General features: G+C 42.5%; 1 protein-coding gene across 2 annotated transcripts in view; it reads right to left on the reverse strand.

The window, feature by feature from the left end:
• The window catches only part of hip1 (huntingtin interacting protein 1), a 47,101-nt gene extending 24,765 nt beyond the window's left edge, over positions 1–22,336 (reverse strand). The window contains exons 1-4 of one of the 2 annotated variants that reach the window (XM_041045932.1): positions 22,000–22,336; positions 1,523–1,586; positions 454–596; positions 170–226 (exon numbers count right to left, since the gene is read on the reverse strand). In XM_041045932.1, coding sequence (XP_040901866.1) covers positions 170–226; positions 454–596; positions 1,523–1,586; positions 22,000–22,116 — 381 coding nt within the window. In that variant the 5' untranslated portion in view covers positions 22,117–22,336. Of the gene's footprint in view, positions 1–169; positions 227–453; positions 597–1,522; positions 1,587–13,642; positions 14,120–21,999 lie in introns of those variants that run through there. The other variant, XM_041045933.1, reaches the window with a different exon arrangement.
• Positions 22,337–22,354: the final 18 nt, after the last annotated feature.

Here is a 22,354-nt window from a genome sequence, read left to right on the forward strand (position 1 = left end):
CATTACAACAGTGTGTACTTTGTACGACTAACAGGTTTGCTTGCATCCAACTCCGTTTTATCAAAACACAGTCACTAGTGGAGATGACATTAGGTCGTACTCCTTAGATTCATGTCTCTGCATGCTGTGATGTGACTACATTAATATAATATAATCTTTGTGTTCTTACCCACATCCTGCTCATATCAGTTAAATCAGCCTTGTTCCTCATGGAGTCCTTTATCACCTGGAGTGACGACAGCAGACACACAGAGACAAAGCCGGAGACCAAGCAGGAGAGGAGCATTGGTGAAACAGTAGAATAAATAACTAGCTGAAGCGTGACAGTGTTGTGTGGATGACTGTGTCGAAACTTAGTTTTCCAAACATTTAATACACAGAAAAAACTACAATGGAACTGAAAAGAAGATGCATAAGTGGAGATGATTATGGCATTATGTTATCACTACGTACGTTTGGATGTCCGTCTCGCAGCAGCTTGTGGAAGACATGACAGAACTTCCAACAGAGCACCGCGTTGCTGGAGAGCGGAAGCCGGTTGACCGCTGCCCAGAAAGTGTGGGCGCCTTTCTCATGATGGGTCCCCAAGATGCAGGGTGACAGGGGCAGTCAAGGATCACAGGGTTAAAGTTCTTCTGTGGCTTTGGTCTGCCTCGTGACTAATGTTACATTTGATCATCTTGTTTTCTGCTTTTTCCCTCTCCCCCTCTTTCTTTTTCAACCTCTTTGTCTGGACATCTATTCTTATGCAGCTCTCTCTCCCCTTTCACAGGGATGTGACTGATACACTCAGGAATAATCCTTTTTTAAGCCAGTCTTCATCCTTTAATACAAGTTTAAACAGCTTTTTTACTGGAATGTTATGACCCCACTTTGCCAAAAGTTGTTGTGTTCCTTTTATGCAAGAAATCTGTGATTCTTGTAGTACGTTCAGACAATGTTTTTGGTCAATCACATCAAAACTAAAGACAAAAACGTAAAAAGAGTTGCTGAGTGTGTGCAAGAGTCTGTCCTTCAAAGTAATTTAAAAAAAAAAAAAAGGACACAAAAAAATGATTAAACTACAGGCTGTTTGTGCAGAAGATGTTAATTTTAAATTTCATGTTTTTTAATAAGCAAAACATAAATAATTCCGGAGATCTCTTGTTTTGAAAAGTTAAAAACAAAAAATAATGAGGATATACTGGATAAACATGTCCCTCTCCCTGGGACTTTAGACTACCATTTTATGCTTTTCAGATTATTTGATGAGAGAAATGAGAGGAAACTCTGCAAACTCCAAACAGCGCTGCTCTCTGTCTGTTTCACACATGACTAAATTATCTCTGCAGCAGGGCCACGTGTAGATGATGGGGTTACACTAAGTTTGTTTTTTTGATCTTGCACTCACATAACCCTCCAGCCACACAGGAAAGCTTCCACACACACACATGAAAATCAGGATAAGCACACTACTTCTGCTCACACACACACACACACACACACACACAAACAGGCACAGACACAGACAATACAAGGATATTCCTGGCATGCTTCTCTTTGACAGCAACCTCCTGTGTGTTGATGGCCTTATTGATGCTGACAGCCTGTGAAGAGGAGGAAAGGAAGGGCAGAGGAGAACAGAGGAGAGAAATGGAGAACACAAATCAGCCCACAGCTTTTTTCTCACTGCTTACAGAAAAAAAAACACACACACAAAAACCTTCAAGTGTCAAGTGTTCCATTTTAAAACTTGACACCCTCCCACCTTTTGGATAGTTGCTTTTTCCCTGTATAACCACCTGGGGAACGGGAAGCAGCGAAGTTTTTAGTAAAGGGTGAATGACCCATTTTCTGCAGAGTTGATATTCAAGGCAGCAGCTGAGAGGCCTGAGCTGAGCTCCTCTCTGCTTTTTAGGAGCTCGGCAGCCTCAGAGGCAAACAGCTGTCTCAGCAACTGAAACATGTGCCGTCACATCTCCCTTCACATGTCTCACCTGCAGAATCCAGTCACCATTTTGAATCAGGGAGAAGTAGAGGAGCACAATACCAGGTACAGTTTATGTTAGAGGGCAAGGTGGCAAAACAGCGTATGTTCTCTCTCTCCTCTACTGCAGGAAGAAAACAGCTTGTTTGTGGGCTGAATCTTAGGAACAGGGATTGTAAAATACATGGAAGCATACAGAGCGAGGACAAAAATAACACCAATGTTTCCAAGCCAGAAGCATGAATTCACAATTTGTGAGGAAGCAATCCTTGGTAAGAAAACAGATAACATGAGGACTGTAGGCAGACTACATGACAGAGTTACTACAGTTACTCACATGTGGACGACCAGGGGTGAATCTGTCTGTGCTGTTAAAACTACTGAGGAATTTTGGCCAGGCTAAAACCAAACCCCCACCAACCTCAGCTCAAATTAAAGTATTATCTAACTCATATTACAAGCTCAGTCACAGTTAAGGATTCATGCTGACGGACCCAGTATGACAGCGATCATGACAATCACAAGGTTTTTGCGGTGGTAGTGTTTGACGTTAACAAGCTGAAAGATAACCACCAGAAGTTTTGATGGGAGTGTTAGCTGCTAGAGCTAGCAGTGACTTCTTTCAGCAAGCGATGCTAACAGTTGTACAATGTGCAGTCTTTTTATTTATTATTTTTATTATTTTTATTTATTTATTGGACAAGTGAAAATGCTATCTCAAAGAAACTGTCTGGTATATTGTAAAACAAGAGCCTATTTTCATGCTAGCATCTCTGTGAGGTAGGCACAGAGGAGCTTTGAGCTAAATACAACATTAGCATGCTAACATTTTTACAATAACAATGCTAACATGCTGATATTTGGCTGGTATAATGTTTCCAGTACTAACCATCTTGGTTTAGTGCATTAGCATGCTATCATTAGCACTAAACACAAGGTACAGCAGAGGCCAATGGGAATGTCATTAGTATTTGGTTATAATTGGTCAAATTAGTCTTGTACAAATTTAAATTCTGACCTGACAATGGCGCCTGCATTACCCAGAATGCAAGTAGGACTCCTTCTCTGGGGACTGTGCATGTCTATACAAGATTTCAGAGTAATCCATCCAATAGTTGTCAAGATATTTCAGTCCAGATCAACCAGCGAGCATTATCCCTTGGTCCATGCTGCTAGTGTAACTAAAAACCATGTATTGTTCCTGTTGTGATACTTTTTTCTTTACATCTCATTAGGGTTTTGTTTGGCAGCCAAGTTGGGAATCTGCATGATGAAATAAATACAAAAATGAGCCCACAAAATGTTCCTGCTATAAGTTCCAGGCATGCACTGTTTGAGAGTTTAAGCAGTTTCAGATGCTTTTCGAAACAAGGTGTTCTGAAGCAGCATCTGGCTGACATATCACTTCACACATGTGAGGAAAATCAAACCAAGATTATCATATTTCTCAAACCCTCAACTCAAAACCTGGGCCTGAAATACCAAAGTAAAATAAAAAACATGCATTTTGTCACTTTTGGTAATGGCATAATGATCTGTGAGTGTGGTGGCTGGGGTCAAGAGAGGACAGGCGGCCTGTTTCATAATCTCACTTCCCACAGATGTCCTGAGTCTGCTCCTCCTCTTCCAGTATGTACGCTGTCAGGACTGGAAGTTCACCATGAGAAATCATTGGAGGAGGAGGAGGAAGAGGAGGGGGAGGGGTGGGCCAGGAGCAGGAGGGCAGGGGAAGAGGGAAGGAGCAAGGAGGAACAGCTTGGGAGCGCTGGTCGCTATCAGTGTCACTACCATGATGAGACAAACCCAACACAGTCTGCTGAAATGATTAGTAAAAAAGAACATCTGCAGCCTTCTGTGACCTTATGGCAAACAAACAAATATGAGACCAAGTGTCACTCAAACTCAGTCCAGAGAATGTTTTAACCGTAATCCCTTCAAATACACAGATCCAAACCAAGTTGGGATTAGAGAAAAACAATCGGGTTTAAAATCCAGCTCTCGTCTTCTCTAAACAACAATAGACAACAGACTGCATCCTCCACACACCAGCACTGTGTGATCTGCATGACATTTCATCACCAGCTCGAGCAAGCTGTCAAACACGAGTTTTGTCTTCACAAAAATCTAATTTAGGAGCGAAATTCAGATTAAATCACAGGAGTGATTCACTGAAACTTAGGGAGTGTGTGGACAGGAGGAGTGCGAGCAGGACGAATGTGAGCTGGCTGCTGTTTCGACATCTCTGGGTCTAAATTCCTCATCGCCTGTGTTCAGATATGTAATCCTGCTGATGACGAGGAGACACCACAGTGTCGTAACAACGATGGCTCATTGTGCCTCCACCCCTGTCATTAAACATGCAAGACGTTGATCAAACATGAGCACTGGAGCTACAAGTCCAACACCTGTCCTGTTGCATCAGCAGCACAACCTGAGCCAAGACTCTGGCTGTGTGTGTGTGTGTGTGTGTGTGTATCTACTGTAAAGGTCAAACACAGTGGGCTTTTCACTGACCAGTCCAGGCTGCGCAGAAGAGAGCTGAAATAAGTCAAACCTACAGTCTGTTTCTTCTGATCCAGACCACAAGGTAAAGGTCGCTGAGCTAAATTTGAGCATCTGCTTTGTAAGACGTTAAGCTTCCTTTTTACAAATGAACCTGGCTTAGGCTTGCAGAAATCACAAACATGGACTGATTACTGGATACAGTTTTGATAAAATGCCATTGAATTACACTGGAGATTTTAGTGGATAATAGCAAAATTCCTGTCTGGCCTCTCTAACTACAGCTAGTGCGGTTGACAGACTTGTCAGCTTTCATGACGGCCTTATCTTTGGTACGAGCACAATGATCAGTGTTACAGTATGGACTGAGAAGGGATCGTGTGGAGTTGTTAATCTCAGCTTTAGATTTACTGGAAAAACACAGATCATTTGCACAGCTCAACGGTGAACAAATCAATATTATCAATAAGCTAATACCATCAGGACTGTATTTCAATCTGTATTTAAGATAAACAGATGGAAGTTCAGTTTTATTCCAGAGGACCTGTGAACAGCTGTGGTAAGAGATGGTCACTTTACTTTGGACTGATTAAATGTACTGGACAGTGATGAACAAAGCCACTAACCCTTGTGTATTTCAACCTTTTTCTTAATATCATATTTTGAATTTTTAGATGGCTTATGTGAGTGTGAATGGACTGTCTGTGTGTGTGCGCTCACCTCAAATGTGGCCTTGAAAGAAAAATGAAATATTTTGAATTCAAACTGAGCTGAATTTAATGCTTAACTCGAGTTCAACTTGCTTTGCAGCTTGAGTTTTCAACCTAAATATGGAATGTGGACCATGATGTGGTTAAAAGCTGTGAAAGTCAGAAAGCAGACCTTGAGTTAGGATCATTCTGTCATACTGCTATTCATGTCAAGAAGGAACTATCACAGTCAACATTTAACCCTTGGTTTATTTGGCTTTGCCAAGCTTTTTTTAGGCCAACATATCTTCCCATAATCGTTTAGTTTCACTCTCACAGTTAATAAAGAAATGAATGTGTTGGTGGTGCAGAGGACTACATTTAGCAGGACATTCAGCAGTTGTTTTTAATTAACTGACTTTGTTCAATTTAACCACTCAAGTCCAGAGACTGAATTCAGTTCTCAAAATGCGTGTGAATGTGATTTGTGCAACATAGGAGCTTAATTTCTACATCTAGCCTGTAAAATTAGTGGGAGCTTTTCAGAACAAGGGCTGTGGTTTTTAACGCAATAAATACTTTTTCCCCCAAGCAATGACAAAATCAAATTCAGCAAACATTTTATTTAAACTCTGACCACATCTGCCTTGCATTGGCAAAGAGGGAAGTGACTCTTGTGTCATTTCCTGTCACAGCCCTGGTTATTAATGTGTCAAAACAACAAATGCTGATCCTATCTTGTTTTGTCATCAGTACAAGGGTCACAGAATTAAACATAACACAAGGTTTTCACTGAAGCGTTTTAATCAGCTGGAGTTAGACGTCAATGTCAGCGTCAGAATTTTTCAGGGTTGTGTGGAATCAACTCATTTTTGCTTCCTCTTTTCTATCTGTCACTCAAACACAAAAATGAAGTGATGATGGAGAAACTCCCAGTGCAACTGGTTCCCACATGAGGATGACCCAATTAGCCCACAGTGAGACTCTGTACTTTGTGTTTGGGTTGAATAAGAGTGCCAGCTGCCTGGGACTCCTGGCATTGGCCGAGGCGGCTTGCTGGCATCAATGGCCTATTAGCTCCTTGTGGGGTGGCCATGCACAACGCTGACAAAGTGAAGCGATGCGGAATGAAATCAGAGGTGAGAAGTGAGTGATTACGAGGATAAAGAGCAGAGATAAGCCCAGAGGGACTCACAGATTGCTTAATGTGGACAGAGACCTACGTCACCGTGTCCGCAAGTGGCTAACCTCAACTCCCTTCCTCTGGACTTCCTCCCTCATGCTTTTCTGTCATCCTTCCCTCATCTTAAACACCATATCCAGCAGTCATAATAAGTATCCAATCAATTACTGCCCTGCTGAAGACAAAACTCCTCCTCGCATCTTGGTATCCACAGAAACATCTTTTTTCCCCAACAGCTTTGCCTTCGAACAAAGTGTTATTGATACAGTGTTGAAAGCATGTTAAGTTAGGCCTGGCAAGCCTCAGTCAGCCACTCTGTAGAAAGCTGGGCATTGATATGCTGATCGTAGCCTGGCGGTGTCCACTGAAGGACCAGTGCAGAGTGCAGAGAGAGAGGAAGCATCTTCTGCCTGCTAAATGAAACAGCCTTCACCCATTGACTCACTTCCCCATCCTCTGCCTTGCTTCTGACTGACTCCTCTGAACACTATGAGAAAGCGTGTGATTAATGCATGCCTTGGCAATCTGATTTCAGTGTTAGTCCTTGAGATATGCCATCGCATCATGGCCACTCTGCGATGGTAGAAGAGACAAGACAGCGCTCTTGGATATTTCTGTCTCTGTGCTGTGGCACATTTTATATCAACATTAATGATGACACAAACCCGCAGCCAGTGGAGCTCAATCATGAGAAAATGACTGTGGAAAACCTCCCCAGAGCCAAATGAAAGGGGGCAGGGTAAATCCGGAAACACTTGTTCTCACTGGACTTAAATTCTCATGGCTGAAGAGTCGGAGGAGGTATCCTTGTGTAACCCTGATGACTTAGTATGGGAGGAGAGTGATTAATCTTAGTTACAGTACTATCATTATCTGACCTCAGTCATTTAGGTCTAGAAGGAGGAAGGCACATGATAGACTGAGCAGTCCTTTAAGCGCCACACGTTTCACCGAATCATCATTTCTGTCTTGCTCATGTCTCGATCTTATTATCAAGAAAGAACGACTCAGTTCACTTAAGCAAAATGCAAGTATTTAAGCATAAAGACCTCCATCAGGGTGATGGGTATTATGGGAATATGAGCTGAAGATGGAGTTCAGTGATATAAACATTTAATATACGTGTTGAAGGTTTTTCTCTCTGTTTGCATCTGTGGGGGTTTCAACTGTATTTTGACTAGAGCTGAAACGATGAGTCTATTAATCCATTAATCAGCCAACTGAAAGAAAACTAAAGAGGAACTTTTATGGTATTTAATTTTTCAAGCAAAAACATTCTCTGGTTCCAGCTTCTCAAATGTGAGGATCTGCTGCTTTTCTCTGATTTTGATCATTTGTAAAAATCCATTGTAAAATTTTTAACCTTTGGCAAAACAAACTCACTCACCCACACTACCAAAACAGAGAAAACAGAATAAAAAATTTATAAATAAATACCGAACAAAAAACAGAAAAAAAAATCAGCCAGTGGTAAAATTTACATATTTGCCTATGAAGTTCACAATCTTCACAGAATTAATCAAGAAGCAGGAAAATCAATGATCTTTCAAAGTTTTCGAGCGGGGTGCAGAGTCCAAGTCCTTATTCAGACCAGTTACAAATGGCCCCTGCATCTTGTTGAGCTTGTTGACCACAGCAATTTCTATTGTAATGAATTTTGATGTGACATTTCATCAGCTAAATGATTTCTTTAGAAAACAATACTCAGATGAATGGATAACTATAATGTTAATTGCAACCCCCATTAAAACCGTGCACATGTGAACTCTATTTCCCAGGTACACTTGCAAGAAAAAGCGCAGTTACGCACAAATATTGCTCAAATTCCAAATTCCAAGCAGCAGGCTATAGAGAGCCTGGTCTTTGTAGCCAGTGCACTATATCACTAGAAGCACAGTACTGTACTTTTGACTGTACATCACAGTCATATCTGACTCCAATTCCAAAACACTTTTCACACTTTTTCTTAAGATTTTAGTATAAATGACCAGTGCTTCAAGATCCATACACATAATGGAGGCAGGTGGCAACACTGCTGCTGCTGCTGAGCCTTGTTCAGCTCCTGTGCTGTACAGAGGGGAAAGTAAACAGCAAGAGGATGGTGGGAGGAATGAAAACAGGAAACATGCCTGCTTGTGAATGCAGAAGCACTGTAATGCTGAGGTGCAGCAGCAGGGGAGGAACAGTCATTGTGGCTGACGTACTGGGGGTGGAGGTAGTGGTGGTGGTGATGTTGGTGGGATGGGGGGTGGTCACAGACACTCAGTCAGGCTTCCTGTCTTGGCACACCCTGCACTGGCCATTTCCTGCCTGCCTGCTGAAAAATACCCACTGCCACCCACCACCGCCACCCCCCTTCAGCTAAAAACCTTGCTCAGTCAACCCAGACAGACAGTGGCTGAGACAGTCAGTCAGGCTGAACCCTTCATTCTTTCTTCACCTCTCACATTTCCTTCCAGATGCTTCCAGGTGTCTTTCGAGGAAAACTACGGTTTATAACAACTCGGTTCTTATTTCCGCAGCTCTGTTTGTCAGTTGATGGTACTTGCCACAGTAACTACTCACATCTGGGAACAAGGTGACATATGATGACAGTGATAATTATACATACAATGTTGTAAATAACCCAAAAAATTAGCCAGATTATCAAAAGCCTTTTCTTTGGATGTAAAACTCAAAATGAGAAAAACCTCTCATTTATTTTACCATTCACTTCTGCTGTTCACAGTCTGTCTGATTATCTGACTATTGGTGTTTCTAAGCCTGCATTTAACTGAACTTTGCAAAAAGTTTCCTATTTAGAAGACAGAGAGCAACATAAGCATTTATTTACAGTTGTGTTTCTGGTCACCAGGCCATTGTAAGTCCAATGTTCACACTTTTAGCTCTGTTTTTGGTCTCTATCAACTCCTGAAGGAAATATCAGACTCTTTAGCTGCTAAATGCTCCACTCGGGTTGACAGCTAGTTGCTAACTTTGTCTGTCTAGATTAAATGAGTCAAGTCTGGTGTGCTGCTGCTTGGTTGGAACAAAAACCTGCAGACACATGGCCCTTTGTGGAACAGTTTTGACACTTCTGGTCTAGTGTTTGGTGCTTGGTAGGTAGTACACAGTGAATGTGTCAGAGCATTTCCACTGCAGACAGCAGCCAATTGCTGCTGAAATAAACAACGATGGGAATGCTGAGGGTGAAGCACAACAGCAAAGTTCTAGGGTATAAAACCAAAACAATGGACTGAAAGAGGCTGAAATGCTCCATTGAGATAAAGGGGAAATACTAAGTCAGGTGCTAATTTTCTGTGGGTTTGTCACTGCGAGCGACCCCTTTCATCATACACATAGAAATCCGATCCATTTGTTAATATAAGAAATACTTTATAGCAGCTTTAATATTTTCTGATTCCGTTCAGAGTTTGTGAGATACACAGGCACTGACCGAGTTAGGTGGTATTAAGCTAAAGGAACGTTTCACTAACTAAAAGTACATTAAAAAAAAAAAAAAACATATTCTAACAGTTCAATAAGCTCGACCAAAAATAAACATTTGAAACTGAAAGCTAGCCTCACCACGGTGCATTTCACACAAACACACACCCGCTCTCACCACAACTTACACCGGCATGAAATGCCACTTTTTGTAAACACTTTCAAAAATCAGATAATAAATGGAAAAGCATTTTGGGCCCAAACATTTTTCCAAAAGTAACTCCACCCAATTCAAAAGGTCACCCCTCAGAACAGAGCCTTCTGTGTTGCTTGTTTAAGGACCATTTTTACATGTTGCATCTGACATGAACGTCCGCTCTCATACAACAGTCACTCCACACCTCTTGAGAAAGAGCCTGGCTGGCACTGAGGAGAGGAAGGTAGTGGAAAAGACAGTCTTTTTTTAGAAAGGCTATTTTTCCTGTGTACTTCAATGCGCACATGGGGAAAGATCCAGCTGTGAGAAGGAAAATTACAAACTCACAGAGGTCACATTACAGATGCTTCACTGGAGGGAACTGGGGCAGTCTGCATATTGATCTGCACCATTATCAACACAGGGAACACAATCTGCATTGCAATTAACAATTCTCCTCATAAGTGATGGTGAAACCGCCTGCTTCTCTGTTGCCTAAGCGTCTATCAGGCTAATCAGGAACAACAGCATGAAGCCTGATGAAATGACATGTCTGTCACGTACAAGCCTCTCAGACTGTAACTGGGAGGTTGTTTTCCACAGAATGCACCGAGCATCTTTCATCCCATTAATAACACGGCATTTGGTGATGCAGATAAGCCCGGTGGGATGATGCCGTCTCTTAAGAGCCCATTAAAGAGCATGAAAACATTGAGCTTCAGGATATTTGGAGTGTGTGACCTCAGAGCACCGGGCTTCTGTTCCTGAGGGCAGAGGTGGAGGGCAGCAGCTGGTTAAAGACACACACACACACAGACACACACACATATGCTGAAGGCTGGGCTCCAGCATAATTAAACTCTCAGGCCTACACCCCCATGGCAGGTTTATGAGCCTCTCCTAATAGGACGGCCTTCTGCAGCCTCGTGTGAAGGAGTCTCAGCTCTGAGGCTCAGCTTCCTGCAGGACCGGTGATGTCATGAAGACGTGTTATAAAAGAAACATCTGTGCAGCTCAGCGAGGCTCCTCAGCCCACTTGCTCATTACTCCTCAACACTGAGCACGCATGAACACCACACAGTTCCCTTGAATTTGTCTGTAGGTGTGGGTGTGATGTGATACCAATTAATACAACCCACAACTGTTAAACCCCTGAACCAAACAGTGTTTACTTCTAAGCACCACAGCCTGTTTGACAGGCAACTGCCAGCTCAATTTATTACATTTGTTCAAGAAATCTTTTGATGCGTTTCCTCAGAAACATTCCTGGAGTGATATGAAGGTAAAAATAGGTATGTCGTTCAGGATACATACATGTGCTGTCTGAGAAATAACCCCTGTCCTTTAGTGAGTCACATCTAAAAACAAGACTAATAAGAGTGCAGAATATCAAAGTAATAATAATAATTTCATTTATTTAAGCCAAAATGATGCGCTTTTGTTCAGAGCTGCAACTGACGTTTATTTTCAGGCTACATTTTGTTTCTTGAGGGAAGTACAGCATATCTACCATTTTTTAATGTTTACAAAAATTCATGTAATCGATGCACCCCCATTAGGGTTCAGGCTGGGGACCTTTGCTGCATGTCATCCGCTGTCATCACTATCACTTCCTCACTAGGTTCTTGTTTGACTATGCCACTAAAACTAGCAACAAAAAAGAAAAAAAATAACCCCCAAAAAAGGATGCCTCAAAGCATCTCTTATATGTCTACAGTAGAGATGAAGTCAAAGTGCTTGACTCCTGACACTTGGGGAAAGAGTGGTGGTCAGAAATGAATCAGAACCGATCTAACTATCCTTTTCAGACACCCACACAAGCGCCTGGTCGCACAGGTAAACTATTCCTAGGCCCTAATAGAGTACAAGTCTGCTGGTGGAAACTAGACACACAAGGCTATAGCAGTGAGTATAGGCAAAATGGCCCTGAAACTGATTATTCAGTACTGGTAAAAACATTTCAACATCGTCATGCATGTCTCACAAGTTATTGTCTTAACTCTGCACAATCAAGTTCCTCATTTCTCAAGTCTGCTGTGCATCACCAACGTTTATGCAGCGTGGGAACGTAGGGTCCGCATGCTGGAAGTTTTGCATCTATCTGGACTTTGTTTTCATACCACTGTGCCTCACTACGTGCCAAAAGAGCCAAGACACAGTGGCAGGAAAAGAAGGCAATCAACCATGGAGAACAGCCTTGAGGAGTTCTGTTAAACCTACAATCCTGAACAGTTTCCCAGTAACATCGAGTGGTTGGTCTGATATAAGCTGTGAAATGCAACTGAATGGAGATCCTCTGGAGGACCATTTCCATCACTACACCTACGCTGTGTCTGCGCTTACGTGCCCCGACTGACTTCACGTGGGCAACTGAGATTTATTTCACAGACCAGAGAGTGATTTTCCTGTTTTCAGAATCAAAAGAGACTGTGTGAATCTGGTGCCTCTCTACAGCATGTACATGTGCTCTTTCTTTTATTGTTCCTCGAAGCATTTCCTCCACAAACTTCCCAGACTATCCCTTTGCTGGGGATCTTTGGAGAAAAAAAAAAAGGACTCTGGGTGTGCTTTCATGTCACCCACCCTCCCCCACACCTATACAAGGGGCTAAAAGTACACCCATCCATCCATGTTGGCAGTGAAAGGCGCGTCTTGTTGCTCTGGCTTATGTGCACCTGCTCCAGTACACTCTGGACACTTAGCCTGCCTGTTAGACTCTAATGCATCATTCACAGAACTCTGAGTCAAAGGCAAATAGAAATCGCACAAGAGTTTGTTTGTTTGTTTGTTTGGCCTTCAAACGAGTGACAAAATCCACACATGCAACAGTTTTATCAACCCACTTGTGATAAAGACAATAATACCATCTCACTTTGAATTCATACCTAGTCTTTCTTTAATACGTGCAATACAGTAGTTGTCACACATCGACACACTGTGTGCCTTGAGGTTTGTCGCCCACACACATCAATACAACCTGTAATTGACATTCATGGCACATTTAAGCAGCTGAACTTTTTCCACCAACCTGCAGCTGGTGACTGAGAGATGCAAGAAACAGAAAGCTGTGTCCAACAGAGGACATATATCTGAACATTTCAGATATTTTCATGTCTTGGGCCCCAAAACTGACCCAATTAAAGCTGCAAAACCTCATGTGTTAATGCCCTGTCCCCAATAAAGGACGCTCTTGGTTGCAGTTGGTCTATTAGAAATTGTTTTTAACCGTGTGCACAGTCACTCTGTGATCTCAGAGTCTTCTCTTGATTGTTTCCACCACATGAAAGTGGATTTAAACTGTTCTTCCATGTAGCTGGGACCCAGCGGACCCCTCTTCAAGGACCCTGTGCCCCAGTTTGCAAACCGCTGGAATTAAACACTGGAAAGACTGTCTGCTCAGACCTTCATGCTTTCTTCTCCACAACAAAAAAAAAAACAAACTTCCCACGGCCACATTTAGAAGCAATATGGGCCGACAACAACAAGTCCCTGCTTGCATTGAGCATAAGTTGCATGTGCAACAGGACTTCTTGGACACCACCCCCCACCTCAAAAAAAAAAACAAACAAAAAAAAAAACAAAACATGCAGACCCTCATTGTATCTGCTGCTGTCGGTGATTTTCTTTTTTCGCCCCCTTCTTAAAAAATAAACAAAACAAATCGGTCGTTCAGCACTTACAATTTTACTGAGATCCATGATCGTCCAAGCAGGGACGGTGCGTCCTCGGAGCCGTAGAGGGAGATCCGCTTTATCCCGACGCGGAGTAATTAGTAACGGGAAAGCGATTGAGGCAACAAATGCATTTGGGAGGAGAAGCGAGAGGGAGAGAGAGAGAGAGAGAGAGAAGGAGGGGGAGGTGGAGCGGGCCGTTAGCTCAACATGTGTCCCGATTTGGTATTAAAATGCTCCCCTATCCTTCCTTCCTTCCTTCCGTGTCCCTTCTCCTTTTTCTCTGCGAGCCCTGCGTGCACTCTTATCGGCGAGGACTTCCAGCAGCATCCGACCGCCGAGAAGCCGAGGCTGTCCGGGTAGGAAAAACACAGAGAGGACTACCGCTGCTAATACCCGCTCACTTCACCGCTGCTTCACATTAAAATCGCCCTGCTCGGCCCGTATGTGTATGTATCAGCCCACATAGCGGCTAAAGGCAAGACAGGAGGCTACCTTTATTTTGCAAATAGCCCGCTCTCTTGGTAGACAATAGTAGCATGGAGCCTGCAGAGTGGGATGGCTCAAAACCCGGTGGTTCCCAAGCTGGGGTCCGAGGACCGCCAGGGGTCCTGTAAGAGGGGAGGTGAAGGCGGGGAAATAAGGAAATAAGAGAACAGCTGGATTTCCTTGGATGTCTTATAGCTCGGCGTGAGCAGGTAGTGTAATCTAGTGCTGTTAATGATTATGTTCATCATCAATTAATATCAACTAATTGATTAATTGACTAATCCTTTAAACACCTGACCTCACCTGCAGCAGAGGACAAATGACTGACTCCAAAAATAAAGCCAGGAGAGGGTGATGATGTTGATATTGTAATATCAATATCAGTGTGCCCCCTCCACCCCCAAGTACCACAAACACCACAACAAGAACAACACACACACACACACACACACACACACTAAAATGTGACCCTAACCACAAGTGGTTATTGCAGGATCACTACTAAAATACACATTAATTTAAGACATTGTAGAACATGATAATAATAATTATGTAAGAACTTGGTGGGATGCATGCTGTTCAAGGGGAAAATTACATTGAGGTCTTATTTTTGTGTGTGAGATCTGTTGTGGTGGTTTTATTAAACACACAAAGCTTTGAAAAGAGCAAGTTTCAAAAGGTGAAAATGGGAAGAGATGGCTCAGTGTCAACCATGAGAGCAATTCTAGGTAACTGATGCCCCCATCTGGCGTCTCTGAGACTGTCAGCCAAAAGTGTTCTGTCTTCAAGGCAACACAGCCGTGTTAGTGTGTGAGTGTGTGAGCCTGGTGTATTAAGGGAAGAATACCAGGACAGTTTTAGAATAAGGCCAAACACCGTTGCAGCTTACTGGGACACTTTAAATAACACAGCCATCGTCATTGTTGTTTGAAACACCTGTGAATTTTCTACTATGACAAGTCAAAATATCTGCTGTGAAAAATTCCTATTGGTTAAACACATTAAGACCACCTGCAAAAAAAAAAAAGAAAAAAATCTATAAACTGCTCCAATCTGAATGTTTACACACTCTTTTCAAAGTACATTTAAGTTTAAACTGAGATGAAGAAATAAATAAATAATTACGCGAACCACAGCTGTTTAACATTACAGCTGGAGTCCTCTCCTTGTATTTTTGTTTTCCAATTCTATCTTATAAAGGCTAAATATGAATAACTTGTTTTATAACACACTATAAAGAGGTTGCTGGCAGCTATGAGGACATTTTAAATGTTTTTTTATACATACCATGCTGTCATTCATTACTATATTGTTATTCATTCTTTGTTATACACCAACTTCCACTTATGGGTACCCACAAGAGAAGTTATAGTTTTTGACAAATTCATTAACAAGCACTTAAAAGGGAACATTTAGGACCATCACTCATAATGAATGCTGGATGCCTTCTACAGTTTATATTGAGGATTTTCAGGGAAGTTTCCCAGGTTTACTGTCAGAAAGGACACTGTGTGAGGTGTGATGTGGACGGGAACTTGTGGACAAATGCAGAACTCCCCCATATGAGCTGGGTTCTGCTCAAGGTTTCTTCCTGATAAAAGGGAGTTTTTCCTTGCCACTGTCGACTTAAGTGCTTGCTCTGGGGTCAGGCTCTGGGTCTCTGTAAAGCGCTTTGAGACAATTTTGATTGTGGAAGGCGCTACATAAATAAAATTGAATTGAATTGAAATTGAATTGAACTCAGGGCTGACTAGGTTTGATATAACAAGTCCAGTGTGTCTGTGTGGATTACATGTTATTTCCAGCTGCGATATACATAACAAAGTGGCAATGAAGTGTATAATCCAGCCTATTAGACCTAAACTGATGTGTAATATAATATTTGTTGCAGCAGCACTTTGGTACATTATGTGTTAACCTTTCCGGAGTTGTAAGTATTAATATGAATCATTCACATAGATTATGAAATCAAGGCTTGAAAAACATTTTCATAATTCTATTCTAATCTCATTTAAATTGGTATGTTAACTGATAATAATACTACTTTCGCCATGTAGATTCATCCAGAAACAATAAGCCCAAAGGATCCATGTTTAAATCCAGGCCACAAGAAGCCTTTTCTATACAATCACAGGACATCAGCTGACCAACTGAGGCCAGGCCAGCCACGATAATCAATATGCTACTCATTATACCATCAGGGCTGCAAGTTATACCTCCAGCCCGCTCAACATAAACAGTCTGTGCCCCAGACAATGCCGGCTCTCTTCCAACAAGTCTCTTCGCTTCCTGGTACGGCGTGGGCCCTTCGGCGAGGGCAGCCTCACAGAGCATTTCTCACATACAAAAGTCCCACTCTGTCACCGTCTGGGTTTTTACTCAGCCTCTGAGAAACTCTTCCCCTTTTCATAAAGCCTACCCACCTGGAATAAAACAGGCATTTCTGAGTTCCACTTCTTGTCTTAACCCAGGCGTATAAAACAACTGTTGCTCTGTTAAAATGGACAAACAGGTGAAATAAAATGAAGGTGAATGATTATGCTATACCTGTACAGAGTGCAAAGGGAAATTTTACACGAGCAGGTTGTTTTGTGATCTCATTGTCTATCAGTGCCATCCTCCCTGAAATCGAGTTAAGCATTAATGACTCTGAGCATCTTCCTGACTCATCTATTATAGATTTATAGAGTGAAGGATAAGGAGAGAAAATTATGCAACAGGTTAGTGTGTCAAAAAGGTAGTTAATGTGATAACAGTGATCCACACAAATGTCCTTTGAATTATAGCTGTGTATATGGCCTGTGTTGAGCAAACAGGCTACATCCCGAGCACAGGGGTTAAAGTCCTCATACGTAGTTGTCTCTTCCTCTGACTCAAGACTGACTCTGAGGTTACAACATGTATTTTTTCTAGAATGACAGTTTCCCAGTGGAAAATCCCGATATAGCGTTGATCAAGCAAAGCTAGATCAGCTAGAAGTCTGTGAGCAGTGTACACTCCTCATCGACAGGAGTGGAAAAATCAGTCAAATAATAACTAGCTACTCATGTATTATTCAGAAAGAAAATAGGTTCCAGTAAGACTGTCTTCATCATCTGTATATGCCGTATGAGCCAATAATAAATGAACTTATGATGGTTTTAGGCAGAAGTGGTTTTCAGGCTGAGATATCTATCAGATTATAAGATTTCAGAAGGTGAATTTCTCCTTGTGTCCCTCGTGGTTATTTTATAGCCATAAAGATGCTTTCACTTTCATCCTGACATGTTGTATAAATGAACAACAATCCGTGTGAGATGGCACGGTCAGCACCAGGGGCTGGGCAGTAATTCAACATTACTGTCTATCAACTTTCAGTGGAATGATAACTCAGCCTCAGTCAGTGAAGAGTGCATTATGTTACACAGCTGAGGACTGTATTGTATTTGGATGATTATTTAAAATGAGGTCTCTTGTGTTGAAGCAGGCTCATTTGCATACCACATGCTTACACCGATAATGTAGGTTTCAGTCTGACTTCTGACCTTTTCTGCATGGGAAACACCAAAAAAAAACCCAACACTACATCTCCGTCTCTCTCACCCTCTCTCACCCTCTCTTTCCGTTTTACAGTGCTGTAAAACACAGAAGAGGACTCCAAAACAATCTGTAAATCAGAGCCATTGTTAATGCCGCCAGGAACTCATCTGTGCACTTTGTTCCACTTACTGACCTGTCACTCATGTCCAGCTCTATTATTCTACAGGCAGTCGGTGCAATGAGGCCACAAACCACCGCCTGCTGTTTCTGCTGCCTCAGTGCTTTTAATGGTCTCGCTTTCATGCCTGCATGCTTGTCTGTTTGTGTGTGTGTGTGTGTGTGTGTGTGTGTGCTGTATGCATGCATGCGGATATCCCTCCATAACTTCCCTGCATTTTAAACTTCAGGATGTAAAAGGAGGCAAGGAAGACGCGAGACAATAAGCAGCGGAGGGGACAACAACAAGGCAAAGAGAGAGACAAAAGACAGAGGACAAAGAGAGACAGAGAGACAGGGTGATTAAAAAAAATGCTTGTCTATGTCCGTGCTGCTGAATCCTGATTGTGCCCGAGGGCCATGGCCCCGCTCCTCCCCTGAATTCCACAGCTGCCAGGGCACCAAACAGCACTAAAGCCGGGTGCAGGGGGAATGAGGGGTGTCCATTAGAGCAGGTCCACAAATACTGTACAACAGTGACTCACAACCAGGGGTACTTGTTGGGGGAAGGATTTGGAGTAGTTCAGTTAATTTGACAAACATATTTTAACATATGGTTTAAAAAAATAAGAGTGTGTAAAAACATTTAGCAGGCGAGCAGAACAGCTGAAACAGATAAATGCAAAATATGTAGCTAAAACTAATGGATAAATGGTTGAGTGTCAGCTAAACAGAGAACAACTGATAAAAGTAATGAAAGAACAGTTATGATAGGTAGCTAAAGTAATGTATAAATGGTTCAAATGTCCAGCTTTGGCTACTCCAAGCAGCATGGCAGTGTGTGCATGACTAGTGATGTCAAAGAAGGGGTACTTCAGTTCATCTGGAAGGCGGGTTGTGCGGGGGGGGGCATTTTAGAAAAGGTTCGAAAATACTGCTGCGCATAGTCACACCAACAGCCAAACACACCTGCACTCAAGTACAGATACAAACATGAGTGACCTCCGCGTAGACAAGTAAAGAGGAGAGGAGAGGAGGAGGAGGAGGAGGAGGCTGGCAGGCAGTCTAATTTTAAAGGCCTTAATTGTGTAACATACAGTGTGGTGTCAGTTGGTGGCTCACACTCCGTGTCCCAGCTGAGCAACTGGTGCCCCAGAAGTTTTCTACAAGCACTAATTATGGTTCCTACTGGTCCAGAGATTACTACCTACACCAGCTTTCAAATGAAAAACCTCTTCTGGCCCCTGATAGCTCGGAGACTCTTTTGCAATCTAGGAAAGAGTTGGTATCTCTAACATTGTGGAGCCTTCAGATAAAGATTATAAAATATGCAGTGTTCAGCGCTAACTTGTTATTTACTTGTTGGTTTTCTCATTCAACACAATAGAACACCAAAAACACGCAATGACGCTTGAGACAAACACGCCAAAGATTAAATCCCCCCTAAACTCTAAATTAAAGAGTCAGCTGCTATTATGAGTCTAAACATGCCATTAAATGCAAGCTGTGTGTGCTATGCGGCTGCCCTGGTTCATTCTTTTTATAACCCAGTGTGGACGCTATGTCAGAGAGGGTTTTGAACACACCCTGGTTGTTTACCCAACTCAAGAGAGAGATAGGCGAGCACTTCTCAGAATCAGTCTTTTACACAACTATGCCTAAAGCCTAAGTAGGTGCCCCTGCTGTCTGCAGTGCAAGCTGCTCATATTCATATGAATGAAACTGTAGAACACTGACTTCAGGCTTCATGTTGAATGTATGAAGGATGACACACACACACTGTTCACTCACACTGCTGACAGCTGTCCCTCATGATAAACTTCTCTAAACCCACTGCAAACAGTTATAAAATTATTCTAGAGCTGAAACAATTAGACGATTGTTTAGCTGCTCAACAGAAAATCCATCAGCTAAAATTTTGATTACTGACTAACTGTTGCAGTCATTTTAAGCAAGATTGACCGAATTTTTCTGGTTGCAACATCTAAATGGGTTTTCTTAAATTAATATGAGAGTAAACTTTACATATCTTGGTAACCCTAACCCGTTGGCTGAACTGAAAGAGACATTTCAATGTGTCAGCTTGGGTTCTGGGAAATTATAATATGCATTTTTCAACAGTGTCTGATTAGCAGATTTATCATAAAAGCTAATCAGTAATTAAAGTAATCCTTAGTTGGACTTCTAAAGCAATCTTCTTGAAAACTTTTTTCAGTATTCCGTCAGATGGCAAATGTAGAAAAGCTTCACATTTAACATGGGCTTATCAACATAAACATCAACGGCTTCACCAAGTGTACTTTAAGCTGCAAAGGCTGGAGATGATGGGAATTCCAAGACAGACAGACAGACAGGCAGGAAGACAGACCGTTTGTTTCCTATAGAAAGAGGTGAAAGCCAGCCACCCAGCAGATTTAGAAAGCTTTAGAGCACAACAGATCAGATGAGATTATCTCTCACTGATCCCCTGTAAAGCAGACAGCAGATTCACTGATTCCTGCACCGCCTGCCACAGCTCTGGATCCCCAGTTAAAAATCAAGCACAGGAGAAAAAAAAAAAAAAAAAAAGGAAAACACATGCGGCACATCTACGGGGGTAACAAATCCTAATCAGTGACTTCAAAACTGTTAAAGCCCATGAGGAAACCTACTATTACAGCTTCACAGAGGAGAAATTGGCACCATTAGTGTCAAGAACAAAACGGTTGAATGTGTCATGCTGCGGTCTTGTAATGTTGGAACACCGATATCTAATAGCAAATCAGACTTGGGCTTGTTTTATCTTGCACGAATATTTTCACCCTCTTTAATGGAGGCAGTGAGCTGATCGACTGCAAAGCTGTTCGCTTCGCTTAAATGATCTCAGATAACTGAGGGCTTTAATAAGACAGATGCACAAAAATGTCAGAGCAGGGCCAAATCCTTACTATTTTTACCTCAACTGCCACAACACATGCTATCAGACCTGCATGCAAAGACAAGGCATGGGAAGAAACTATGTTCATGCATTTGTGTTGTGGTGCTTTGCCTTGACACACTTCCAGTGGGTGAGATCCCAAGAGCCTGACAGTGACCTAGTGACCAGGCTTGGCTCGAGACACATAAAGCCACACATGCGTCTCTCCACACCTCTAATCCAAGCTGCCAATGTCCCTGGATGGGAGAGGCGTATGGGTGGGTAGTGGAGGAGAGTGGGGGTGGGCAAACTGTATGTGACCATTTAGATGCAGAATTGCCAAATACCTGACTGTACTGTCCAATTTAGCAGCAGCTGTAAATGGGAGAAGCATGTTGCAGCACTACCATGGCAGTTTGACTGCCTTGATTCATCTGACCTACTTTCCCCCCCTCTCTCCCTCTTTTCCCTCCCCTGTGCCTGGTCTGGAGAGAGGGGAGGGAAATGAGACCACCAGGCAGGAAGCAGCAGGCTCCACAGCCTAACAGCAGCCTACATACATATGTTGACCGGGCAAAGCACTTCATGCAAAGTCAGATGCAGCTCTTGAAGCTATCATGGTATTCATTATTCATCAGCAGCCATCACATCAAAACTATACATAACAAACAGACACAAAAACATTCTGTCCTTTTCTACTCTGCCTTAAAATAAAGCAGTGCTCACTTCACTCGTCTTATTAAGCCACCATGTCCATCATCAGTGATCCTGCTGAGAACACTGGAGCACAGAGGACACTGGACAGCCTGTCACACAGAGCTTCAGCTTGCCTCCCTCTTGTCTGGGTTTATCCTGCAGATAGGCTAACAACACAGTTATCTGAATTCAAAAGGCCATTGACCTACATTTCAACAGCCCTTTTGTTGTGCAGTGGACTCATTGGTGTCTGCTGATCACAGACAGACATCAGGGAAAGTCACACTAAAATAAACCATAATCTGTATGAAGTACAGGCTCAGCGTAAATGGAAGAAGAATTACTAAAACATGCCAAAAAAACAAAAAAAAACCAAAAGCAAAACAAACACATGAAAAGTTAGTGACTGAGTATCATCTTTTGACGGGTCCAGGATCATATCATCACTCAGTCAAAATCTCACAATACATACAGTTAAGTTCAGGAGCTGGCAGCAAACAGCCTGACATGACTACCATCCTCCCACATTATAAAACGGCTCCCAGCCAGGACCTTCATCCCACGCTTTCGTGAAAATCACTACATTAAAATGACCCCGTCTGCTCCTTACCTGCCCTCTCTCAAAGTTTTCCTTCTCCAGCTCCAGGCTGTTGGCCCCTCCAGTCCGTCGGATCACTTTGGGGATAGCGTTGGGTACTTGCTGCATGGAGCTTTTCACTCGATCCATTGTCGTCTGTGACAGAAAAACACACACAGCAGCGAAAGAAAAAGAAAAAAAAACAAAAAACAACTTTCAGCCGATGAAGAGGTTAGACCGTGAAACGAAAATAAAAAAAATAAAATAAAACTAACTAAAGCGGGCAGCAGTCCATGCTGTGCTGGACTCGTCGCCCCGTTCACTGGATCATTTGGCCTTTCTGTCCAACACCCCAGTCAGTGACAGGAGCAGTCTGAACGGCACCAGT

Source organism: Toxotes jaculatrix, chromosome 9 (genome assembly GCF_017976425.1).
Source record: "Toxotes jaculatrix isolate fToxJac2 chromosome 9, fToxJac2.pri, whole genome shotgun sequence".
NCBI classification, from domain to species: Eukaryota; Metazoa; Chordata; class Actinopteri; family Toxotidae; genus Toxotes; species Toxotes jaculatrix.